The sequence below is a fragment of the Brassica oleracea genome, chromosome C3 (assembly GCF_000695525.1).
Source record: "Brassica oleracea var. oleracea cultivar TO1000 chromosome C3, BOL, whole genome shotgun sequence".
NCBI classification, from domain to species: domain Eukaryota; kingdom Viridiplantae; phylum Streptophyta; class Magnoliopsida; order Brassicales; family Brassicaceae; genus Brassica; species Brassica oleracea.
The window spans coordinates 7,504,834-7,526,497 of record NC_027750.1 but is presented as its reverse complement, the minus strand read 5'-3'; the positions used below and the strand labels follow the sequence as shown (position 1 = coordinate 7,526,497).

The 21,664-nt window shown below is 31.4% G+C and overlaps 5 protein-coding genes across 14 annotated transcripts in view; 4 read left to right on the top strand and 1 right to left on the bottom strand.

Moving 5' to 3' along the window:
• The first annotated feature begins 2,599 nt into the window (after window positions 1-2,599).
• LOC106332523 lies at window positions 2,600-3,555 on the top strand. Its single transcript, XM_013770991.1, has 2 exons — window positions 2,600-3,069; window positions 3,274-3,555. The coding sequence occupies exons 1-2, from the start codon at window positions 2,756-2,758 to the stop codon at window positions 3,329-3,331; spliced, it is 372 nt and encodes a 123-aa protein (XP_013626445.1). The 5' UTR covers window positions 2,600-2,755; the 3' UTR covers window positions 3,332-3,555.
• Window positions 3,556-8,305: 4,750 nt separating this feature from the next.
• Window positions 8,306-11,495, top strand: LOC106329069 (probable leucine-rich repeat receptor-like serine/threonine-protein kinase At5g15730). Its single transcript, XM_013767647.1, has 8 exons — window positions 8,306-8,485; window positions 9,019-9,396; window positions 9,676-9,829; window positions 10,089-10,215; window positions 10,390-10,475; window positions 10,573-10,644; window positions 10,724-10,927; window positions 11,010-11,495. Exons 2-8 carry the CDS (start codon window positions 9,071-9,073, stop codon window positions 11,349-11,351), a joined length of 1,311 nt encoding a protein of 436 aa, XP_013623101.1. The 5' UTR covers window positions 8,306-8,485; window positions 9,019-9,070; the 3' UTR covers window positions 11,352-11,495.
• A 389-nt stretch (window positions 11,496-11,884) lies between these two features.
• LOC106332905 lies at window positions 11,885-13,488 on the top strand. Of its 9 annotated transcripts, none has more exons than XR_001268228.1 (7): window positions 11,885-12,125; window positions 12,362-12,458; window positions 12,541-12,705; window positions 12,785-12,851; window positions 12,936-12,969; window positions 13,065-13,135; window positions 13,226-13,488. XR_001268228.1 is itself a non-coding variant. In XM_013771396.1 (7 exons), exons 1-6 carry the CDS (start codon window positions 12,087-12,089, stop codon window positions 13,113-13,115), a joined length of 420 nt encoding a protein of 139 aa, XP_013626850.1. In that variant the 5' UTR covers window positions 11,885-12,086; the 3' UTR covers window positions 13,116-13,135; window positions 13,226-13,488. The 9 variants fall into 9 exon arrangements, 1 of the variants encoding a protein (XP_013626850.1); XM_013771396.1 differs by lacking the exon at window positions 12,362-12,458 and adding an exon at window positions 12,247-12,301 and having other exon boundaries at window positions 12,927-12,969; XR_001268226.1 differs by having other exon boundaries at window positions 12,541-12,606; window positions 12,936-13,135.
• A 1,119-nt stretch (window positions 13,489-14,607) lies between these two features.
• On the top strand, window positions 14,608-15,478 carry LOC106329784 (50S ribosomal protein L24, chloroplastic). Its single transcript, XM_013768424.1, is given in 8 exon segments — window positions 14,608-14,659; window positions 14,701-14,741; window positions 14,817-14,855; window positions 14,964-15,201; window positions 15,272-15,344; window positions 15,346-15,366; window positions 15,368-15,396; window positions 15,399-15,478. Coding segments are annotated over 8 exon segments (573 nt in total).
• Window positions 15,479-15,578: 100 nt separating this feature from the next.
• LOC106329375 (serine/threonine-protein phosphatase 6 regulatory ankyrin repeat subunit B-like) overlaps window positions 15,579-21,664 on the bottom strand; it is an 11,676-nt gene continuing 5,590 nt past the window's right edge. The window contains exon 3 of one of the 2 annotated variants that reach the window (XM_013768018.1): window positions 15,579-16,402. In XM_013768018.1, the coding sequence (XP_013623472.1) occupies window positions 15,710-16,402 (693 nt within the window). In that variant the 3' untranslated portion in view covers window positions 15,579-15,709. The remainder of the gene's footprint in view (window positions 16,403-21,664) is intronic. The other variant, XM_013768019.1, reaches the window with a different exon arrangement.

Below are 21,664 nucleotides of genomic sequence, written 5' to 3'. Positions count from 1 at the left end.
AATTGTGTGAGTCAAATTCTAGTTTTATTGATGCATGCTATATATTAGTGCTGCATGTTTTAGGTAACATTTTAATGATGCACGTTTTTAAAAATCTCCATTATTAAAATTATGCACATAATGATAACTCATAAGTTTTTTTGGTTGATTAAATGATATTATGTCCAAATTTATTTAAGAATATTTCATTAAGGTAACTGAAAAAGACAAACAATAAAATAGGAAGTTTAAATTCATTTAAGCATATTTCATTAATGTAACTGAAAAGACAAGTAATAAATTAAGCAGTTTTATTCGTTTTAAGATATTTTATAAATGCAACTGAAAAAGACAAGTAAAAAAAAAAGAGTTTAATTAATGAAGTAAGAACATTTTCAAATGGGTACTTCTCTTTTAATAATATAGATGAATTTATATCAGCGGGTTTATACTGAGATTGATTGCTCTTTTGATCATGGAAAATTCAGATCCGGTTTGGTATGTTGATTTTTGATAATGTACCTATCATATGTACCATAATATCTTTTAACAAATTAATTTTGCACTTAACTTATTATGTATTTGAAATATTTTTTTATGTTCGTTTGAACCAAAAAATTTTGAACCCCAATCTGATTGAACATTTTCATGAAACCCAATGGGTCCGTACACTAGCCAATCACCAACTCATAATCTGTTGAGAATCTTGAGATGATTGAACACTTTCATTATGCAACCATCATGATGATTTCAACATATGGGAATGTCACTATTGGACCACAACAAAACACCATTGAGTTCTCAAATCTTAGCATGGAGTTATCTAGAATCTATACGAACATTTCTATAACATGTGGACCGAACAAAAAAAATATCAGAATACTAATGGCTTATATAAGTTTAAGCAATAAATGTCACAAAGACAAAAGAGGAAACAAAACAAAAGAGATACCATTCATACTATGACATTCCTCGGCTGTCCCAATTATGTTTGTTACGACAGTTCCCTCTTTCTCATGCAACCAATTCTGTTTTACAAGCGAGACCCATTACTCTCTCCCTCTTTTATCAGTTAGAATTTTTGGAGTTTGCTTAGCTTATAATGGTGATAATGATATGTTTTATTGTTTGATTGTCTAATTCTTTGACGCAAATATTAGTTATAATGAGGATATCGACCGCAACGTGCAGAAGGGCTTTTGTTTCCGACTATTAAGTTTAAGGAATTAGCACAAGTCAAATTTAACTGTATCAAGAAACTAAATGCGATTGTTTCAAGTCGGATAACGTTTGTAATCAAGTTCTTTCCTCTTAAGGTTGTTATGTTAGTCGATGGTGTGGGTTACGATCATATATATTCGTGTCAATGTTCGATCAATACATCTTACAATTACATTGGCACGTGATACCTACTAGGTATCTATTACCTAGCGAGTAGCAACATAACTTTTTTTTTTGTTTTTTTTTTTTGTTTAACCAGGTGTTGGCCAACCTTCGGCCAGTCCACCACCTAAGCCCGGCGCCAGCCTTTGCCTGTACCGGTTAGGGCTCTGGGCACGCCTCCCCGTCCTGCGAATCGAACAGCTGACCTCCCCAAGGGGCAGATACCACTGGACTATCGAGTCCGGGTAGTAGCAACATAACTAACAAGTTAAACTCCAATATTCATGATAATATGTTACTATAAAGTCGTCGTATGAATAAGAAAATGAGAGCATGCATATTTGTATTATTTTAATTAGTACAAGTAAATTAACAGGAGATGATTAATCGTTGCTTTTGTTGCGTCGCATGTGTGATTACTTCAAACGTGGCAGCATTTTGGATATGTCGTCCTCTGTCGTTAAATTAGGGTTTAAATGGAGTTGTTTTCGTTTCATGAATTTATTACACATATTTGGACCTTCATGTTCTATATGGCTAGGAGATATGAATCTGGTCTATACATTTATTGTAGTTCTTATCTACAGGAGTTTAAACATTATAAGTTCTTGCAATATAAGGTTTTCTCATCGCCAAGTATTATTTACACATGCAATTTTTTCAGTATATAGATCGTATCATCATACCATCAAATATTTACTGAGATTACAAAATACAAATGTCCGAAGGAAAAAATGACAGTGATATTGAATATGAATGATTTTAATTAGTAATGTAATACTAGATCAAGCATATTATAGCTAGGTTTATATTTATTCAGTATATATACTATAAGATTTAAGCCACCATGTGATACCGTATCTTTTTTCAACAAAACAATGGATTTCATAACTCATATGGTATGAGAGACGACTTTATATACTCATGTGGTAGAGGTGGTCACTATAAATAATCCCATTTGAAAACATTTGGTATAAATTTTATATTTATAAAGAGTGAAAAAGAGTGATGGGATCTTTTATTTCAAAAGTTCATTTGTAAACAATAATAACGCCGCCGAATCCGATTATGTTATTTGGCAATGAGACCACCCCTCGATTTCAGTGTGGAACCAGTTGATTTTAAAGATTAGGTGGTAAGGGCATTTTAGTAATAATGCCACAAATCACATACATGTTCACGTAATCAAGCCAGTCCCGACTTCTGACTTGCTCCTATAAATAGCATCTGTTCCGGAAGAGGAACACCACTCCAGTAACCTTCTCAAACATTTTCTTAAAAACATCTCTAATCATTCCAAAATATTAGACACTTTTACGATTAGATTCAGATTTAAATTACAAATAAAATAAAAAAAGGTAGAAAAGAGTTCAGGTGAGGAGTGGTGTAGGGCATGAAATTCTTACTGGAGCTCGTCGTGCCTTGCTTTGGTTCGCAGCAGTTCCACCACTCCGCCGTGGATGATTCCATTTCAGGCGAAACGCAGTCGCTAATGAAACAGCGAAGGCGGCGGAAACGCGTCAGACTTGCGGGCCAACCGGGACAAGAGTGGAGACCGTCCCTCAGCGTGATCTCCGAGCACAAGCCGGCGATAACTGAGAAATCGGAAGAAGAGCGGAAAGTCCGTCGGAAAAGTGAAGTCTGCGGCGGAGACTCGTCGTCCCGATCCGGTGGTAGTCATGTTCGTTTCCACAGTGACGGTTTGGGGTAAAACACACAATTCTTGAATTTTTGGTTTGTTATTTAGGAATAAATATTATGAATTGTTTTACAAAACTATTTATCGAAAAATCTAAAAATTCACTTATAGTTTCGTAATAAAAATCTAAACTAAAATAAAAAAACCACAAACAATCATCACCTATATAGTTTTGACATGTTTACTTTGTTTTTGTTTTATCGGTTTTGCAGGAGTAATGATTTGGAACCAGTAATTCCGACATTCTCACCGACCCCGTTCATGTTTTGAGTTTTAGTAGTTTATCTATGTATATATATTTGATACTAATTAGTAACTGCCACCGATATATAAACATATATAAATAAATATGTTTCGCCGAGCTCAAATAATAGAGTTTGTTGATGACACAAAAAAAGTTTGTCTATCAATTTGCTTGTTAAGTTTATCTGCTTACCCTACGGAGCACGTTAGAGTAACCAAAATGGGTATCTAAAGAAAATTTTATGTGAAAATATTGCTCAATACGTGGTTGAAATCCAGTTTTTCCCAACGACATCATCAATCGTTTCTATCTCTTGGGCACTATTTTAAGCTCACACAAACATTAGATTATACCAAAGATCGCTTCTAAACATGGTTCGAATTTCAAAACTTGACAATTTCTTCTTTCTACACTTTCCCAGCTCTTTGTCTTTGTCATATTATTCTGTTTTGACAAAACATTGGAGAATTCTCGGAAAGAAAAACCTCATTTTATCATTTCGGTATTATCATAACTATGTTATTGTCTCAAAAGCGCTACCTAACACTCGGAAACGGACGAGCAAGATGACATTAGTTAAGTTCGCCTCCAATTAATGGTCAGGTTTCCTATACTGGTGCTAGCCAAATATCCAACAAAGATGGCGTTCTCTGAAAAACAGTGACCACAGAACTAACCATATGGTGAACGACCCCCCAGCAATAATCAATTTTAACAGGTTCTAGGTTTAATGATAATTACTGTATTAGTTTTCTGAGCTTGTTTATAAGTTATTCATTATGATATATGTACACTCAGCATCAAAACTTGTATTAGGCTTTGAATATTTGAAGGTTCAAATTCTGTGATAGTTACAGACGCAATTATGATAACCACAGACGAATAGTCTGTTCAACGAATTTTCATGTGGCCGGATTATGGGCCGAAACCAATCGCCATGGCCCATTAAATCTCCAATCTTATTTCTGAATTCTGAATATGTATGTGCTCGGTTGCTTCATTAGACGTCAATCTGGTTGATTTTGTCTCAAAAACTACTATTTAAATTTGTAATGATTCACACGTAGACTTGTACCTTAGGTCCTTAACCGAACTCAGATTCTTAAATCCTAAAATATATGTACACTACGAAGGCCTTAACGCGTTTTTTTTCATCTTTAATCACATTTAGTCTGTATCACCTTTTCTCTCTTTTTTTGAACGACTATCACCTTTTCTCTCTGTAATCAATAAATATCCAAATTTGGATGTATCTACGTATATGTATACGACTATGTAAATATATATAGATGGAGACTTGCGAACATGGGGCTGTAGCGTGCACGTGGAGAAGTCATCTCTTGCTTAATGATCCTACGACCATGTAACAAGCAAACTTTGAATTTGAGGAATATCTGCTCTCTAAGTTATCAAATTCATCTCATCCTCTCAAATTTAAAAGACAAAGGAGTTTTGGATCTAGATATATATAGAAAATACAATCAAAATTATCGGATCTTGTGTTGCGCCCACTCTATCCTCCGCGCCAACATCAAATCTAAGCAAAGAAACATTATAATTTTGATTAAACTAACAATATATAATTAGTATAGTATGTACAAATGATCTCTCCCACACCATGTCGTAACAATAGATAAAGTGGTCAAATACATTAACATGGAGGATCTGCACGTGATCTCTTCTTGGTTGTCTTGGCATAAGCCACTCTGTGTAATCCAAGAAAGTGCATTATAAAGTTTAACGTCAAAATTTCAGTCCAAATGACAAATCCTACCGTTTATTTAGAATTGAAGTGAAAATTGTAGACAAGAAAGAAAGAAATATCTTTAACTCCTTTAAATTTGAAAATTGAATCATTGGAGTTTAAGAAATTTCTTTTTAGGACAATCTTTTTATGTACGAGAATGTTTCGTGTCGTGGGCCTGTGGGCATTATATTTGGTTGTCCAAGTATATTAGAATGACTTGCGGCAGTACTTCCGGGATTTTATCTTCTTTCTATTCATCTTCTTGCTCAAACAAACTAAATAATATTTTACTCAATTTTCGAAATAGTTAATAAATAGAGAATTTTCATGCTTAACACATTGTTAATATTATTATTCACGTTTACCTTTACTAAAAAAACATTTTCAAAAATATCTTATTCATCAAGAGGCAAAAGACTCTTCTACCTTTGATATATATATATATATATATACAATAAATAATTATTTAAATAAATAAATAATAAATAATAATAAATTTTTTAATGTTTTCGAATTATACTTTTTCAAATTTGAACATTTTTATAAGAAAAAAATTTGAATCTTTTTTCATAATTGTTTTTTTCAAATTTTCTTTTTGAAATTCAAAAATTCTTTTTGAAACTATTTTTTAATTTTATATTTATTAGAATTCTACTTTACCCCTCAACTCTAAACCTCAAATCTAAACTAGTTAACCATAGAGTTATAAGTATATTTTTTCCTCTTTAAAAATGAGGATAAAAATGGTTAAAATAAACATGAAAAATAGTATTACGAATGTGGTATTTTTGGTAATTTTTCCAAAGAAATCTTGATATCATATCAGAAGAACTGAAACAAGTTAATATATTTCAGTTTGGTATCAAGGAATTGTTAGAATGGTGGTGGAGAAATAAGCAAGAACATCATATTGTCCTTTTGAACTGGTGTCATTATTTATGTCGCCTTGGATGAAAATGAACTATAACTAATAATCCTGAATATGAGATTAGGTGAGTTTTAGGTGAACATATTGTAACTGCTTGCAACTGGATATGGAAGTATATATAGTTTGACATTTTATCTTCTCACCTATTAACCTCCAAACTCTCAACTGCATTCATAAGATAAACCGGATATTTGGATAATATAGTTTTCTGTCATCAATCCTTGACACAATTAAATTACTCCAATTTACCTTCATATGATGAGTTGGTGAGATTATATGATCACGATGATCATAGATTTGGATAAATGAGCTAACGTACGTTTGACAACTAGCATAAAAGCATATAAATTATATGGAGAGTAGGTTAAATTTAGATTTCTTTTCTTCGCGGTAGGGATGAACATTTTACCTGATACTCAAATCCTTATCCGAACCAGATCCGAAAAACCTGAACCGAAATCTGAATCAAAATAGCAAAATACTTGAACCGGTATTGACTTAAGAGAGATTGGATATCCGAACCCGAACGGATAATATCCGAACCCGAATAGATATCCGAAGATAACTGAACATATGTATACTTACCCTTATATTTCTTGTTTACATCTTTCATTTTATTTAAAATATTTATATTGATGTTACACATACTTTTAAGATCATATAATATACATATAATTACGGAGAAAATGATTTGTCAATTAATTAAAATGCATGTCAAGTTTTTAGTTTCATGTATTAACAAAAATTACATTCAAATTTCAAAACAATAGCCAAATTATTATTTATTTATTTTTGAAATTTTATCTCCAAATCTATCAATCATTCAATCTATTAAAAAATAAAAAAAATCAGTTAAGTGAAATCTATATTTTTAAATAGAATAAACCTGAAACTGAAAAACTCATTTTTTTCTTTCAAAATCTCAATATCAGACCCCGATCCGAAATAACCGAATTCAAACTAAAAATATCCGAACCCGGTCCAACGTATAAAAATACCTAAACGGATTCTATTCCACCATACCGAAATACCCCAAAATCTGAAATACCCGATTCGAACGCCCACCCCTACTTTGTGGTGTTGTCTTTGGCTTTTTTAAGATAAGACTCCCTCTGTATTTAATCATTTATGTTTTATTTTTTTCATATGTATTAAAAAAATAAACACATGCTTTTTGTTTATAATTTTTGGTTTTGTTTTTAGTTAATTTTATGTTGCATTTGTTTCTAATAAAATACTTATATTTTAATATAATACTTCCTCCGTTCCTAAAAGATGTATGTTCTGGAAAAAAAATTTGTTTCAAAAAGATATTCTTTTTCAATGTATGATTTTATGAAAAATTGTAAGTTTCAAAAAAATTAATGGTGTTTATTGAATTTCTATTGGCTAAAAATTATGAAAAATTGTTATTCACAAAAAACAATGCATATTTAATGAGTTTTCTTAATATATGTGAAAAGTCTAGAATATTCATCTTTTAAAAACAGAGGGAGTATATATTTTTAAAATTTATTAACTGAAATTTATAAAATTATTATTTTTAAATAAAATATCAAAATCTAAGAACGAACATCAACCATTTAAATACAAATAGATTACGTCGGAAAGAATGTAATAAGAAAAAAAAACGAGAGGGTATAAAAAGTACTAAGTATTATAGCTCGCGATGCTGGTAATTAGAACCGTGGAAGTTAATCCCGGGAAACAAAAAGAAAAAGTCCACTGCGAAGGAATGTACGATCACAAAGATAAATGCATCCAATCATGATAAGCATAGCCATTTTCGTGGGACCCATGAAACGCCCACGACAGAAACACAAATTTCATTTTTCTATCATTATATTAATTTTATATACACTTTCTTTCTTGCACAGAGATATCTTTTTTAATCCGACACACTTATGAAACTACATTATTATTTTTTTGCACATTTGACAATGTAATTGTCGAATGTGAGTGTCAATAGTCAAAAAATGGTAGAAAATATTTATTTTATTAGTTTATTACCATAAGAATCATGTTGGTACTCTTGCAAATCCACACCTAAAAAGAAAAACTAGCCACAGATCAAACAACATCGATTAACCCCCAAGGTTTCATAATAAATATACTCAAATCTTGTACAATAAAAACAATAGTTAAAAGGAAACAAATTCATAAAAACAAAACTTTCCCGTTTCGTTCGTTTAAGTTTGAAGCAGACGTTGCGAAAGTGTATTTTTTAAAAAAAGTAAAGAAAAATGGTAATCTTTTCTTTTACACATTACAAAGAAAAGAAAAGAAAAAAAGTTTAAAAATTGCCATTTGTAATAGTTTGCTTGAAGTAGAACCTCTCTACCTCTCTCTCAGTCCTTTTCTCACTCTCTCTCTCTCTTGAGGGATTCTTTTCTCTACAATCAAAGCAAAGCTCTAGAAATTATCCTCTCTCTTTCTCTTCAAACTTTTCCAAGCTTCCTAAATCAAAAATGCACCAGTTTTCTACAACTTTACATATATCCACAGGTAAATCCACATCTCCTTTGTTTTGTATTGTGTAGTAGTAGTAGTAGGTGAGATTTTTTCCCGGGGATTTTTTCTTGTCGTCGTTATGAAAAGTTGCGCGACTCTCCAGATTCATTTCATATCCTCTCTACTCTCTGTTTTCTCCAAAATTTGCCCGAGAAAATTCCTAAACTAAGTATAACCATTTTTACTAAGAAACTTTCAACTTTCCGAAGCTGAATTTCGCAAAAGAAGTCAAAATCTGACCTCTGATCTTCTCGAAACCTCATTAAATATTTATCTTCTTCTTGGGAGGGGTATAATATATATTTATCTATTTATTTTATAATTATATGATTGAAGATACGAATTGATTCACGCTGAATCCGTGATTATGAATTTTCACCGCAAGCTTTCGTTGAAGAGTTGATTTGTCAACGGCTTAGCTAATTATTTTCTTTTTTTATTTTAATTATTTTTTAGTTGTCGTCCTCCTCTCCCCTCTCACATTCTCCCATTAAACATATCTCCTTCTTCCTCATTTTTGTTTGCAGAGGCGTTTACAAGAGCTTGAGGCTTTGATTACATTTATATATAGGAAAAAAAATGGAAGGAGAGTCGTTTGGTTTGATCGTTGGGATCTCACTTGGTGTGGTGATCGGTGTGTTGTTAGCTATTTCAGCGTTCTTCTGCTTTAGGTACCATAGAAAGACATCTCAGATTGTCAACAGTGGTGGCGGCTCAAGCAGAAGAAGTGCGACGCTTCCCATCAGAGAGAACGGTGCTAACTCTTGCAACATTATGTCTGATTCCACTCTTGGTCCCGATTCGCCTGTCAGATCCTCGAGCAATGGGAGGTCTGGTTGGCTTGACGGGTTTAGTAAGAAGACAAGTGTCATCTCTGCTTCTGGCATTTTGGAATATTCTTACAGGTTTGTCTCTGTGTTTCCTCTGCAATGTCTTATTTTGTTTGTTTATTGTCTCTCTTAGCTGATAAAAGATTATACATTATTGGAATGTATAATGTTTTTAGAGTGTTTGGTTTGTTTTTAATGTTAGATGTTGACTGATATGATCATACATCTTGCATTCTTGGTTTAACTGTCTCTTGTTTAGTTGATTCAATCTTGACGGATTTATGATGATATATCTTGATTTCTTGTTGTTATATGTCCTTCTTAGATATATGTTGTTTTGGTGGGTTGACTCAGGGATTTGCAGAAAGCAACATGTAATTTCACGTCTTTGATAGGCCAAGGAGCATTTGGACCTGTCTTCAAAGCTCAAATGTCCACCGGCGAGACAGTTGCTGTCAAAGTTCTCGCCACTGATTCTAAACAGGGTGAAAAAGAGTTTCAGACAGAGGTAAAAAACATATATATTATCTATGAAATATGCTTTGATGATTATGTATGACATTTAAATCCAAATTACAAATCTAGGAAACTTGAAGAATCATTGAAACGTGTCATTAGGAAAAATTGAGTATTATGAAATCTCTATTGCTCAATGCAGAAGTTGTTGTCTATAAGAGGGGATATTGTCTTAACAGGGCATCTGTAGTTTTTGTTGTCTTCTTTAGTTTATTCCTAAACTCGATGATCATTATTTAATTTTTGATCAGGTTATGTTATTGGGAAGGTTGCATCACCGTAACCTAGTGAACTTGGTGGGCTATTGTGCAGAGAAAGGCCAACACATGCTTATATATGTCTACATGAGTAAAGGAAGTTTAGCTTCTCACTTGTACAGTAAGCAACTTCTCTAGATCATATATTAATCTCTTTGTCAGTAAATGAATGCAATGTAGATCTACTCGCTACGAGTCATTCACCTCTATTACCTAGCATGGTTTGGAAATTTCACTTATCTGTTGAGGTTTCATACAAATTTGAAACACATTATAATATGCCTTTTTGGTACAGGTGAAAAACATGAACCGTTGAGCTGGGATTTGAGAGTATACATTGCTTTAGACGTGGCACGCGGTCTAGAGTATCTTCATGATGGGGTAAGCTTATGATTTATGTTGAAACCATTAACCATTCTATGCATCTCTTAAGAAACAAACTTAAACAGCTATGGTGTGTTCAACCTTTCTCTTCCAGGCTGTTCCTCCTGTAATCCACAGAGATATCAAATCTTCCAACATTCTGTTAGATCAATCCATGCGAGCTCGGGTAAATATTCTTCTTCTTTGTCCCATTTAAGATTTCTTTTCTTCAAGAAACCTTCATTCTGATTGGCTTAACTTCACAGGTTGCTGACTTTGGCTTGTCTAGAGAAGAAATGGTAGACAAACATGCTGCCAACATCAGAGGAACGTTTGGTTATCTCGATCCAGAGTACATCTCCACAAGAACATACACCAAGAAAAGCGATGTTTATGGTTTCGGGGTTTTGCTTTTTGAGCTTATAGCTGCAAGAAACCCTCAACAAGGGCTAATGGAATACGTTGAGCTGGTAAATTAAAAAACTAACAAAACCAACATGATTAAATCTCTGAAAATTATATTTAAAGACTAACTTTTTTTTGTTTTCATAGGCGGCGATGAATGCAGAGGAGAAGGTTGGGTGGGAAGAGATTGTTGATTCAAGATTAGATGGGAGATTTGATCTACAAGAAGTGAATGAAGTTGCGGCTTTTGCTTATAAATGCATCTCTCGTGCACCGAGGAAACGTCCCAACATGAGGGACGTTGTGCAGGTTTTGACTCGTGTCATTAAGGTGAGACACTCCAGAAAACGTCAGAAAAAGTCTGCCTCGCCTTCTCCGCTTCCCCCTACGGTGGAGTCTGGTGGTGAGCAGACTGGAAATAGATCAGTTCGGTCGGAAAATCATAGGAGAGATAACTCCATGGACAGTACACTTGAAGACTATTGTTAAAACAAAATGTGTGTTTTAAGTTTCTTATTATTGCTTTTATTGAATTTTTATTTATTTTTGGGTGGGTTTTAGGATGATTTGTAGATTTGGTTAGGAGGAAGACACTGATGTTGATGTTAAATGAAATTTGGTTAACAGGAGCTTGTCTATATGTTTCTTTTGTGAATGAAAAAGTCTTGTTTTCTTTTGGTAAAACGAGTAAAACGTTTTAAAAATGTAGAAACATGAACTATGTGAGGAGCATAACTATTTGAAAGACTCAAATATTAGCGTACTTGATCCTATTTTTCGGGAGAACTAAAAAGGAATTTAAAAATCTAAAACTTCATAAATAGTTGAATGAGTTAAGTTTTTTTTAAGAAAAGTATTTTTGAGGAATATCTATCTATCTAAACTATTAAAACAGGAGTACAAAATTAAAATAACCCTGACTTTTTTTAAAGAATTACAATTCTATGCCACTAAGATAATAATTTTTACTCACGATTAAAGTAAATAATTTATCATCTATTTAATATACGCTTCGCCTCTGCATACGTCTCCTTCATCTCCACTGGGTTCTCTTCTTCGATTCCAATCCCTTCTTGGATTCTTAAAACCATATTTTTTCATATGCTTCTTTGATTATTGCTCATCAACCTATTTCTAACTGGAATCCAAAATTTATACTTAATTTGTCAATATTGTGATGTTCACCTAAGGTGGGTGCTTAACCTCTACACGAAAGAGGCTTTCATGATGGAAGCGTTGAAGAACTTCAGAATCAACAACAAGGTAATGTTGCTCGTAGATAAAAAAACGGTGAATTCAGGGGAAACTTGGTGTCGAATTGGATTTATGGATAAACCATGTGGAACTTGGATTAAGTTTGGTGATATGCGATTCTGATTTCAAGGTTATGTCCACTTTAGAATGTATGTTGTGGCTCATGAGAAGCTTCAGATTCCAAGGTTATTTCCAATTCAGAATCATACTATTTTAAACGTTTCAATTTAAAATTATGATTATAGGATGATTGCGTTTGCTGGTTTGATTTGCAATGTAAGGATGTCCAGTTGACCATGGACATTGGGACAAAATCAATTTCATCTCTTTGTTAAGAGAAAGGTTTTGACGTTTTGTCTCATGTCTTGGTTCTCTCTCTCTCTTTGTTTCTAATGGTGATATATTTTTTTCTTTTTTGATTCAGGTATGCTTAGCCAACGAAATTTACAAAATGTTAGAGGGTCAGAAGTCAGCCAGTGGAAGAAATCAGGTTTGCTCTTTGGCTTCTTATTTATACATTGCTTGCCGGCAAGAGGACAAGACAAGATCCATTACGAGTACCAAACAATTTTGGTTTATTTGTATATATGTATGTCAGACTCTTAGTCACTGTCTTCTTTTCTTTTTTAACTCATGCCACTTTTACAAAATAATAAATAGTCAAACAGTTGGCAGTTGGAGCTTGAAACCGGACAATCTGTTGAAATGGGAACCATCCACGCCGGAGATTTTATGGTGAGTTCTTCTTAAATCAAGTGCTTTTGGCTTCTTATTTGTGGTTTTAACTTCCCTGGTTGGAAACGGTGAAAGCGGCTCAAGAGTCTGTGCAGAAGTTAAAGGAGTTCAATATAAGGTTACATCATTAACCACTACTATCTTATCGTTTTTTATGTTTTTGTCGATTTTATGATTATTCGTACGTGGAGCTTTTAACCCTTTGTTTGCAAGACGAGTCACATACCTATTGCAGCAGAAGTTATAAACAACACAGCTCTCTGATTAGAAGAAGCCTCTCCGAGGTCTGTTCTATACACATTTTTTATACTTTAATGTTATAGCATCAAATATTCACTTAAAACAAACAATCTCTGATATTGAACTCCTTGCAGGTGTATTGGTGGCAACTGGACTAGCAGAAGAAACTATAAGAAACTCTTACATAGATATCTCCCCTCACTTTTCCAAGATCAAACCAGCAGATGAAAAATTTTGAACCCTGGCCAGAATGTCTTTTTTTTTTTGGACAAACCCTGGCCAGAATGTCTAATATAGTTTTTGCCAGTGCCTTTTGAAAATCTCTACTGTGTTGCATTGGGGATGAACAATTGTCACCTTAACTATGAATCTATGAGATTGGGGGGTATTTCCAACAGCAGGTGAGGGATTTAGTATTCCTAAACTTCTCCCCAGAAGGAGTGGCACTTTCATTTGTTTAGAGTCTTTCTATGCCAAGCGAATATATCAGTGGTAACTTGAGTTGCCGAAGAAATTATAGTAAACTCTTACGAAGATCTCTACTCTCACCCTCGAAGTAGTCCTATGCAATTATATCTGGTTTCCAAGAGTTTATTTCTTTAGAATTGTATTAAGTAATCGCACTTCTACATATATGCTGTGAAAAATATTACAAATATTTAACAGTTTTGTTATATAAACTCAATTGTTGACACCCACTCTATTTTGATTAAAGTACTATATTGGCCCATTGTAATTGTTTGTATTTATAGTTTAGATATTATATAAAGACCATATCCAATTTCTATTTCGTTTAACTAAATTTAATATAAAACCATTTTTAACATTTAGTCTATCTTATTAAAATATAGATCAATTTTTTAAGTACTAATAAATAGTCCATTTATATTATATACAATAACTAAATTCAAATATATACATAATTTTGTACATGAGTAACATAAATTTGACATAAAAATAAATTAAATTTCAAATAATTAATTACTTATTGTATTACCAATTATTTTATACGAACTAAAAACATAGTTAATAAAAATAGTAAGATATAAAATCAATACTCCTTTTAACATTTAATAGATGTTTAAACATAGAGTTTTGTTGTCTAAAAATATATATAATTAATAATTTTAACTTTTTAAATAATAGAGTATGAGTACAAGATAAGATTAACACTGAAATACAAAAAAAACAAAAACAATTAATAGTTAAATGTATTACTAATCATTTCTTTGTGCTAAACATACATTCAACACGATAATAATACAACAAAAATCTAATAACATTGACCACAATTTATAAAACATAGTAATTACCAATAATTTATAAGTTAATAATGATTTTACAAGTTAAAATAAACACTCGCACGGGCGTGCGGGTCAAGCTCTAGTTTGGGAATTAAAGATATCGATTTGTTAAGGAATTAAAAGTTCAATTTATTCTGGTTATAACCCAGTAAAGAGACCCATTAAACGATGTCGTTTCCTATTCACGTTAAATCGCCTTGCGTAGAACGGATATGACGAAGGTAGAAGAAGAAGAAACAAGTGTTAGCTCACTTGGCAGCGAAAGTTGCAGAGCGAGAGAGAACAAGGTTGAGAAAAATGGCGAGCATGTCTGCTTTCCCCGTTTTCCCTCTCCGCTGCTTCTCCGGTAACTCTCATTTTCGAATCGCAGTTCTAATCTCTCGAAGAGTGTCTGCAGTTGGATGGGTTAGTCATTGTGCAGGTCAAGCACTCCGAGAACCCATGTTTTGTCTTTGCAAAGGTTAGTAAGCAAGATCCTATTACCACATACTTTAGGTTTCCCATTCTGCATTTGTCTGTTTGTATGTGTCAACGTTACTCTTATTGTTGTTGTGTTTTTTCATTTCAGCTAAAGCGTTGGGAACGGAAAAAATGCAAACCAAACAGTCTTCCTGTTCTGCACAAAATGCATGTCAAGTTTGGTGATATGGTCAAAGTTATATCTGGACGAGACAAGGGTAAAATCGGAGAAGTCACTAAGAGGCCACAACAGTACCATTGTAATCAAAGAGACAAAGATGTTAACCTCAAGGCCAAACACATGAAGAGCCGTGAAGAGGGAGAGCCTGGCCAGATTCTTAAGGTCAGTCCATGAGACATGACTCTCTCTTTCACTTTCTTTTTCCAAATTTGAGTGATGATGATTGAAGATTTAAGTTTTTCCTCTGATCGAAGCACAGCTCAAATGTGTGATGCTGTATTCAAAATAAAAGGAGGTGGTAAGCCGGGTGTCACAAGGTCCTTGATGATGGTAAGATACCTGATCAAAACGGGGGAACTAATTCCATTGAGAAGTGGAAGCAACTTAGGGAGGCAAAGGATAAAGAAAGAACAACCCAAGTTGCAGTTTCCTCCGCATCTTAGCATCTTACTTATTTGATATGTCTTCTTCATTGCACTTTCAGTTTGTCGACTAATGGGCATATGTAATTAATGGATGTACTGAATCCCTTTTTAAGGTAAGAAATGTAAAAGATTACACCACATAAACACCTTTTTTTTTCAAAATGAGTAAAACGTACAATAAATATTATGTTTCTCACAATCAACGTCTTACAGGGAACACATAATCTTACAAACGCTGCATGTAAATGGCTAAACCATGGTCTCTAAGCCTTGGGAAATCAGCTCGATTCTAGGTTTTGGTACTTTCTTCCGGGTAGTCCGCTTCCACTTCACGTAGAATACAAGTACATAAATGAGAAATCCGAATGCAACCATCACATACATGACAAAGAATATTGTGATGTTATACTTCAGGTACACTGAAATTGCATATGAACAGATGAGAGGCGCCGTTATGAAGATATACCACCAAGTATATGCTCTGCCAATTGGTAAGAGTATGAATGTCAAGGCAATCGCCAAGAAAAAGGCCGTACTATTGAATCCCCATAGTAGCACGATCTCTAATACGATTTCTTCAAAACTTAGCTTCTGAAACTTGTCTGTATCTTGCGGTTGGGCCGCGGTCTGATAAGTAGCTGTGATGATAAGGGCTGTTATTACTAGAAGAGAGTTCCGTGTTCCATCTGACATGCGACTCCTATAACGTGCCATTCCCGTAGAGCAATATTCCCTGAAAGTGACCGGTTTGCTTAGGAAGACAGACGTTGTCTTAACCCTGGAAAGAGACATCCCGCTCTTACCACCCGATGTTTTTATAATGCTCTCCGTTTCTGTGTTCATCTGCGGTCCATTGACTCGCAAGGCATCAAGGGCTGTCATACCACTTTTGTTCTGGATATTCCGATTCAGTGACATGCATTTTAACAGCTGCTTTACTGCCTATATATATATATATTTATATATATATATATATATATATATATATCACGATAAACACTTGAGAAAATCAGAAAAGACGGAAGAGTTTGCAAATAGAGTTTTATTGCATATATTCGTAAAATCGTACATGAAATCAAACCGTTTAGGAGGATTCGTCTAGGAGCAAAAAAATAACAAACGCCTTAACTAAGTTTGCTATACTAAATCTACCTAAATTTTAGGTTCTCTAAAGCTAGACGTATACGAGGTTTGCAGCGTAAGTGTCCTTTTTATATAGCTTTGGTTTCTTTGCGCCTAGGGCCAATTTCAGCTCCGGTCCGTTAACGACTAGACTTTGGTCTTACGATCTTATCATTTGGTCCAAATTGCGGTTACGTATTGATTGAATTTTCGTCCGGTTACCGCTTTGATTTACGTTGTTGGTTCCAGATATGATCAATAGATCATTACGTCTTTATGGGCAACTAACTTTCCGTTTACTCAATACTAGATCATGCATGATCTGCCATGACATGGCAAATTTTATTTTAAACTGGGTAAACAAATTTTATAAATTAATTGATTGGTTTTTAGTGTAAACAGATATTGTAGTTGTATAATATTTATTTTATGTAGTTTAATTAAGATTATTATAATCGTTTTGTGTAATTTATCTTGCTAATAATTTGATTCATATTATAATCAATTTTTTATAATTAATGTTAAGCATTCATATATCTGCAGATAATATAACTTTTGAACATTTTCATAATTATTCTTTTTTTTTATTGTACAATGTAGTTATTTTTAATGCATAATGTTTATATATATATTTATATTTTTATGTAAAGACTATTATTGAATTATTATATTACTTAAATAACATATATAATATTTTATTAGATTGTAGATTGTGCATACAAAAATAACTGATGTTGCTAACATATAGAAACATGAATACATTTGTGTTCATATATATCATATTAATTACACTTCAATGTTCTGTGTATATATTTCAATTATAACATAAAATTAAGATTTTAATTGATTAAAATGTATGTAAATTTTATCTAGTTAACTGTATAATATTCATACCTTTATTTTTCGTATATATATTTTTTTATGAAATCATTCTGATTTATTTGAAAAGAATTAACCCAACAAAAATATATATGTGTATAAGTAGAGACTTGGTCCACGAATTTTGTTAAAGGAAAAATCCATAAAAATACATGAACTAAATTTTGCTAAGATTTTTAATACTCAAACCTTTTCGTTGTCCACTTTAGTACATCACCTAATTATTTTGTCCATTTTAATACATAAACTTTTAAAACTATGTTCATTTTAATACCCAAACTTTTTTATTTTAATCAAAAATATTAATAAGTTTCTAACAAAATTTAAAATTTTTCTGAAATCTATGAAAAATCTTTTAAATTCACACTTTTATTTAAAATTTTAGGAAAGAAAGTAACTAAAGTATGGAAAACGTTTTAAATTTATAAAAACTTAATTTTGAAGAAAAATAAATAATTTTTTTTCTATTTCCAAAAAAACCAAATTTGATATTTAAAACTTAGACTTTTTACTACACAGTTTAAGATTATCCAAAATTTAGTTATTTTATTTATAGGACTTAAAATAAAATTAGAATATTTATGATTGTTTTGTAAATTTTAGGTATTTTTAAATTTTGTTTGAAGCTTATTGATATTTTTGATTAAAATAAAAAATCTGGGTATTAAAATGAACACAATTTTAAAAATTTATGTATTAAAGTTAGAAAAATAATTAGTTAATGTATTAAAGCGGGTATCGAAAAAGTTTGGATATTAAAAAGCTTAACAAAATTTAGTTGGAGTATTTTTGTGGAATTTTTTCTTTTGTTAACTATATGTTTTCCCTTTGATATAAAAAGTTTCCCTTTCATATAAATAGTTTTAATAGTTTTATTTCAACTATTTTCGTTGTCAATTTTTAATAAATTCTCTGTAATTTATTTGATTAATTGTATGCTATATTTTGATACATTTTTAATTATAAAATTAATTTGATGTCAATTTATTTCACTTTATTTATATATAATATTTAATATGAAAGTTTATTTAAATTTAAATGACTGCAATTTATATTTATGAAAATATAATAAAATAATTCATTAATTTAATTGTTTTGATATCAATTGGAATTATATTGTAGAATATAGAACTACAAAAATAAGTTCTACTTATTTTTTTATTCTTTCATAAATTATTTATAATATTATTTGAGAAGTGAATTTCCTTAATTGTCATGTTCTCCATGATTTTAGGCTGAGTAATTAGTTTTAATAAACAATTTTAATTAAACTGACTGAATTGATTGATACATTTAATGAATAATTATATAATTCATTATTTAACTGAATACAAATTAATATAATAAATATTATCTCAAAAAAATAAATTGAAAATGTGTTTGACAAAGTAAAAGATAATTCAATGTTTTTTCTGTCTTTATCTATATATTTTTTCATATTTGTTCATTTTTATAATTAGTAGCATACATACACATATAATAATTAGATTTATCATTATACTTATTAGTTTAATAAAAAACTGATTTTTTTTTGTAAAGGTAATAGGTCATGGGTTATCTTTTCTAAATTATTCAATTTATTTTAGTATTAAAATTCGAAAATGAGGCATATAATTAAGCAATAACAAAAATAATTTGATTTATATTTGTTTGTTAAGTGATTTTTTGTCGTAGTATTTTCATTTTTATTCTTATTATTCAGTTGCAAGAATAACATTTATTTGTTATTTTAATTAAAAATTAATATTTATTTTCTAAATATGTATTATTGGGAATAAAAATTATATTTTAAAGTATTTTCAAAGTATTTGTCTTCCAAAAGAGAACATTTTCAAAATATTAATTTTTTATTTACAAAAAGTACCTTATATTTATAAAAAAAATTAATTAAATCTATTTACTTTATTTGTTTTAAGGAATTTCACAGAATTATAACTTTGTTTAAATTAAAATTTATTTGAAAAACTATTATGTAAGGAAAATGTGATTCTTTTTTTATATAAAAATGTATTTTCCATAATGATTTTTTTAATTATTAAAGTTTGAATGTTAAATTTCATTTGAAAATAAAAAGTTATGGTTTTATAATAAGAAATACTATTTTATTGGAAAATAGCAATTTATATTTTAAAGGAAAAAATAGAAATTGACTATAGCATATTTTTATCCTCTGTTTTAAAATTCGCTAGGCATAATGCGTGCGGCAAGGTAATGCCTAGCGCCGAATCAACTAATCGGGAATTACACGTATATTAATCGGCGATTTGTTTTTGTTATATACTATATATTTCTGTGAAAGTAACGTAAAAATGTTGTGGCTTGGTGGTTAATACTCAAGAATTAAACAACGTAACCCGTGTTTGTCCCTTGTTGAAGCATTTTTTTACAGATTTTATAGTTTTTTATTTAATGAATGGTAGAAACGTAATTGAATAGTCATCTTCTTCCTAAGGGTTTCTGGGTTTCTGTGACCATAAACACGACAGGCGGTGTAGTTTTGATGGTTTTCTAAGCAATTTTCTATCTTTTTCTTGTTGTTCTTGTTTAAGATTCATAGGTCTAACATAGATGATTCAATTTTTAGACAAAAAAGTGTAAAAGCTTAAGTTTTTTTTTTAAATCCGATTGTTTTGACCGTATAGCTTCGACTCGCCACGTTAGGTTACCGTCAGGCGTTTTCTCAGCCGCCGAATCGGCTATGCGGCCAAGTTTTATAACAGGTTTTTTATCTATTATAGCATTTTGAAATGAATATAACAATTGATAAAAAATGTTATTATCTTTTACATTACATATTAATGTTTTATTTGTCAACGTGGTTGATCTATTTGAGTGTTTATTCAGTTATTATGAGAAATATTTTATAATATAATTATAACAATAGATTTATTTCGTACATTACATATTAATGTTTTGCTTGTGAACATGGTTGATCTATTTAAGTGTTTTTTCAGTTATCATGCAAGATATTTCACAATATTATATATATATATATATATATATATAATAGTTTTATTTAATTTGATTAATATAATATGTAAAGTTGGGTTTGATTTAACATTCTTGTGCTTTTGATTTATTTTGAGATTTTTTAGGTTTTGATAATTCCAAAATTTTGGTTTAATAACATCACTTTATATTAACAATTATATATATTTTTATTTAATTAGATAACAACATATTTTAAAATAAAATGTAAATGTTTTATTCAAAATGATATTTTAAAATCAATAAAAATTAAAAAATAAGAAATAAAATATTCATAAAATAGTATAAGTTTGATTTTTGATTTAAAATTTTTGATGTTTAAATTAATAATACATCTATTAATAAGTACCTATAAAAGAATTATGTCCGTATGGCAGACAAAACATCTAGTTTGAATTATTTAGTCAATTATAATAGTATTTATATTCTATTCTTCGTACAATGCTTCAAATCGAGTAGATGAGCTAAAATTTGTTGTAAGTTTTGATTTCTATGGGACTGTTTCTACCGATAATGTTCATCCTTCCAAAATGTTCAATCAACGAGTTGATTTCTATTGGATTATGTTCAATCCCTCAGTGCGTGACTAGGAAGTTGAGGAATTCTCTAGATACGAGCAGGAATTTGCATTTCGTCTGGTTGAGTTTCATGTTGTGTTGGTTTAACCTTTCGAAGCAGTTTTGCAAGTGCTAGACGCGGTACATCTCCTTGTGCATAGTTGCGAGAAAAAACGCAAGGAGAGATGCTTCTCGTGCTTATTTGGGAGGAAGAGAGAAAGGATGAATGTTCCTCGTGTTTAGCTGCGTTGAAGAAGAGCAAGGAGGAAAGTTCCTCGTAATTATTTGCGAAGAAATAGAGGAGGTTAGCTCCTTCTCGTGCTTAGTTGCGTGGAAGGAGAGAAGGCGGGATCTTGTCCTTAGCGGAGGAAGGAGAGGAGGTGGGCCCCTCCTTAGTAGAGGATGAGGTCCCCTCCTTGTCCTTAGGGCAACATTATCGGGGGTATGATAGAGGAAGTCGTTAGGCTTTATTTGATTTTATCTAAATAAAAATTGTATAATATCGCTGGGACGGACGCGGTTTGTCGTTGGCTAACATATTTTTTTTTTGTCCTTAGGTGATACGTGTCGACAAGGGAATGGTGGAAGCGTTTTGGTTTGGGCAAAACCGAAAAGAATCGAGAATCAACTTTTCACTTCTTTCTCTTTCTCTCTCGCG

Coding starts and splice junctions, on each gene's coding strand:
- LOC106329069 (XM_013767647.1), top strand. CDS start 9,071: ATGGAAGGAGAGTCGTTTGGTTTGATCGTTGGGATCTCACTTGGTGTG. Junction 9,397..9,675: donor ATTTTGGAATATTCTTACAG/GTTTGTCTCTGT, acceptor GGGTTGACTCAG/GGATTTGCAGAAAGCAACAT. Junction 10,645..10,723: donor ATCAATCCATGCGAGCTCGG/GTAAATATTCTT, acceptor TTAACTTCACAG/GTTGCTGACTTTGGCTTGTC.
- LOC106332905 (XM_013771396.1), top strand. CDS start 12,087: ATGATGGAAGCGTTGAAGAACTTCAGAATCAACAACAAG. Junction 12,302..12,540: donor GAGAAGCTTCAGATTCCAAG/GTTATTTCCAAT, acceptor TTTTTGATTCAG/GTATGCTTAGCCAACGAAAT. Junction 12,970..13,064: donor TTAAAGGAGTTCAATATAAG/GTTACATCATTA, acceptor TTTGTTTGCAAG/ACGAGTCACATACCTATTGC.
- LOC106332523 (XM_013770991.1), top strand. CDS start 2,756: ATGAAATTCTTACTGGAGCTCGTCGTGCCTTGCTTTGGTTCGCAGCAG. Junction 3,070..3,273: donor TTCCACAGTGACGGTTTGGG/GTAAAACACACA, acceptor TCGGTTTTGCAG/GAGTAATGATTTGGAACCAG.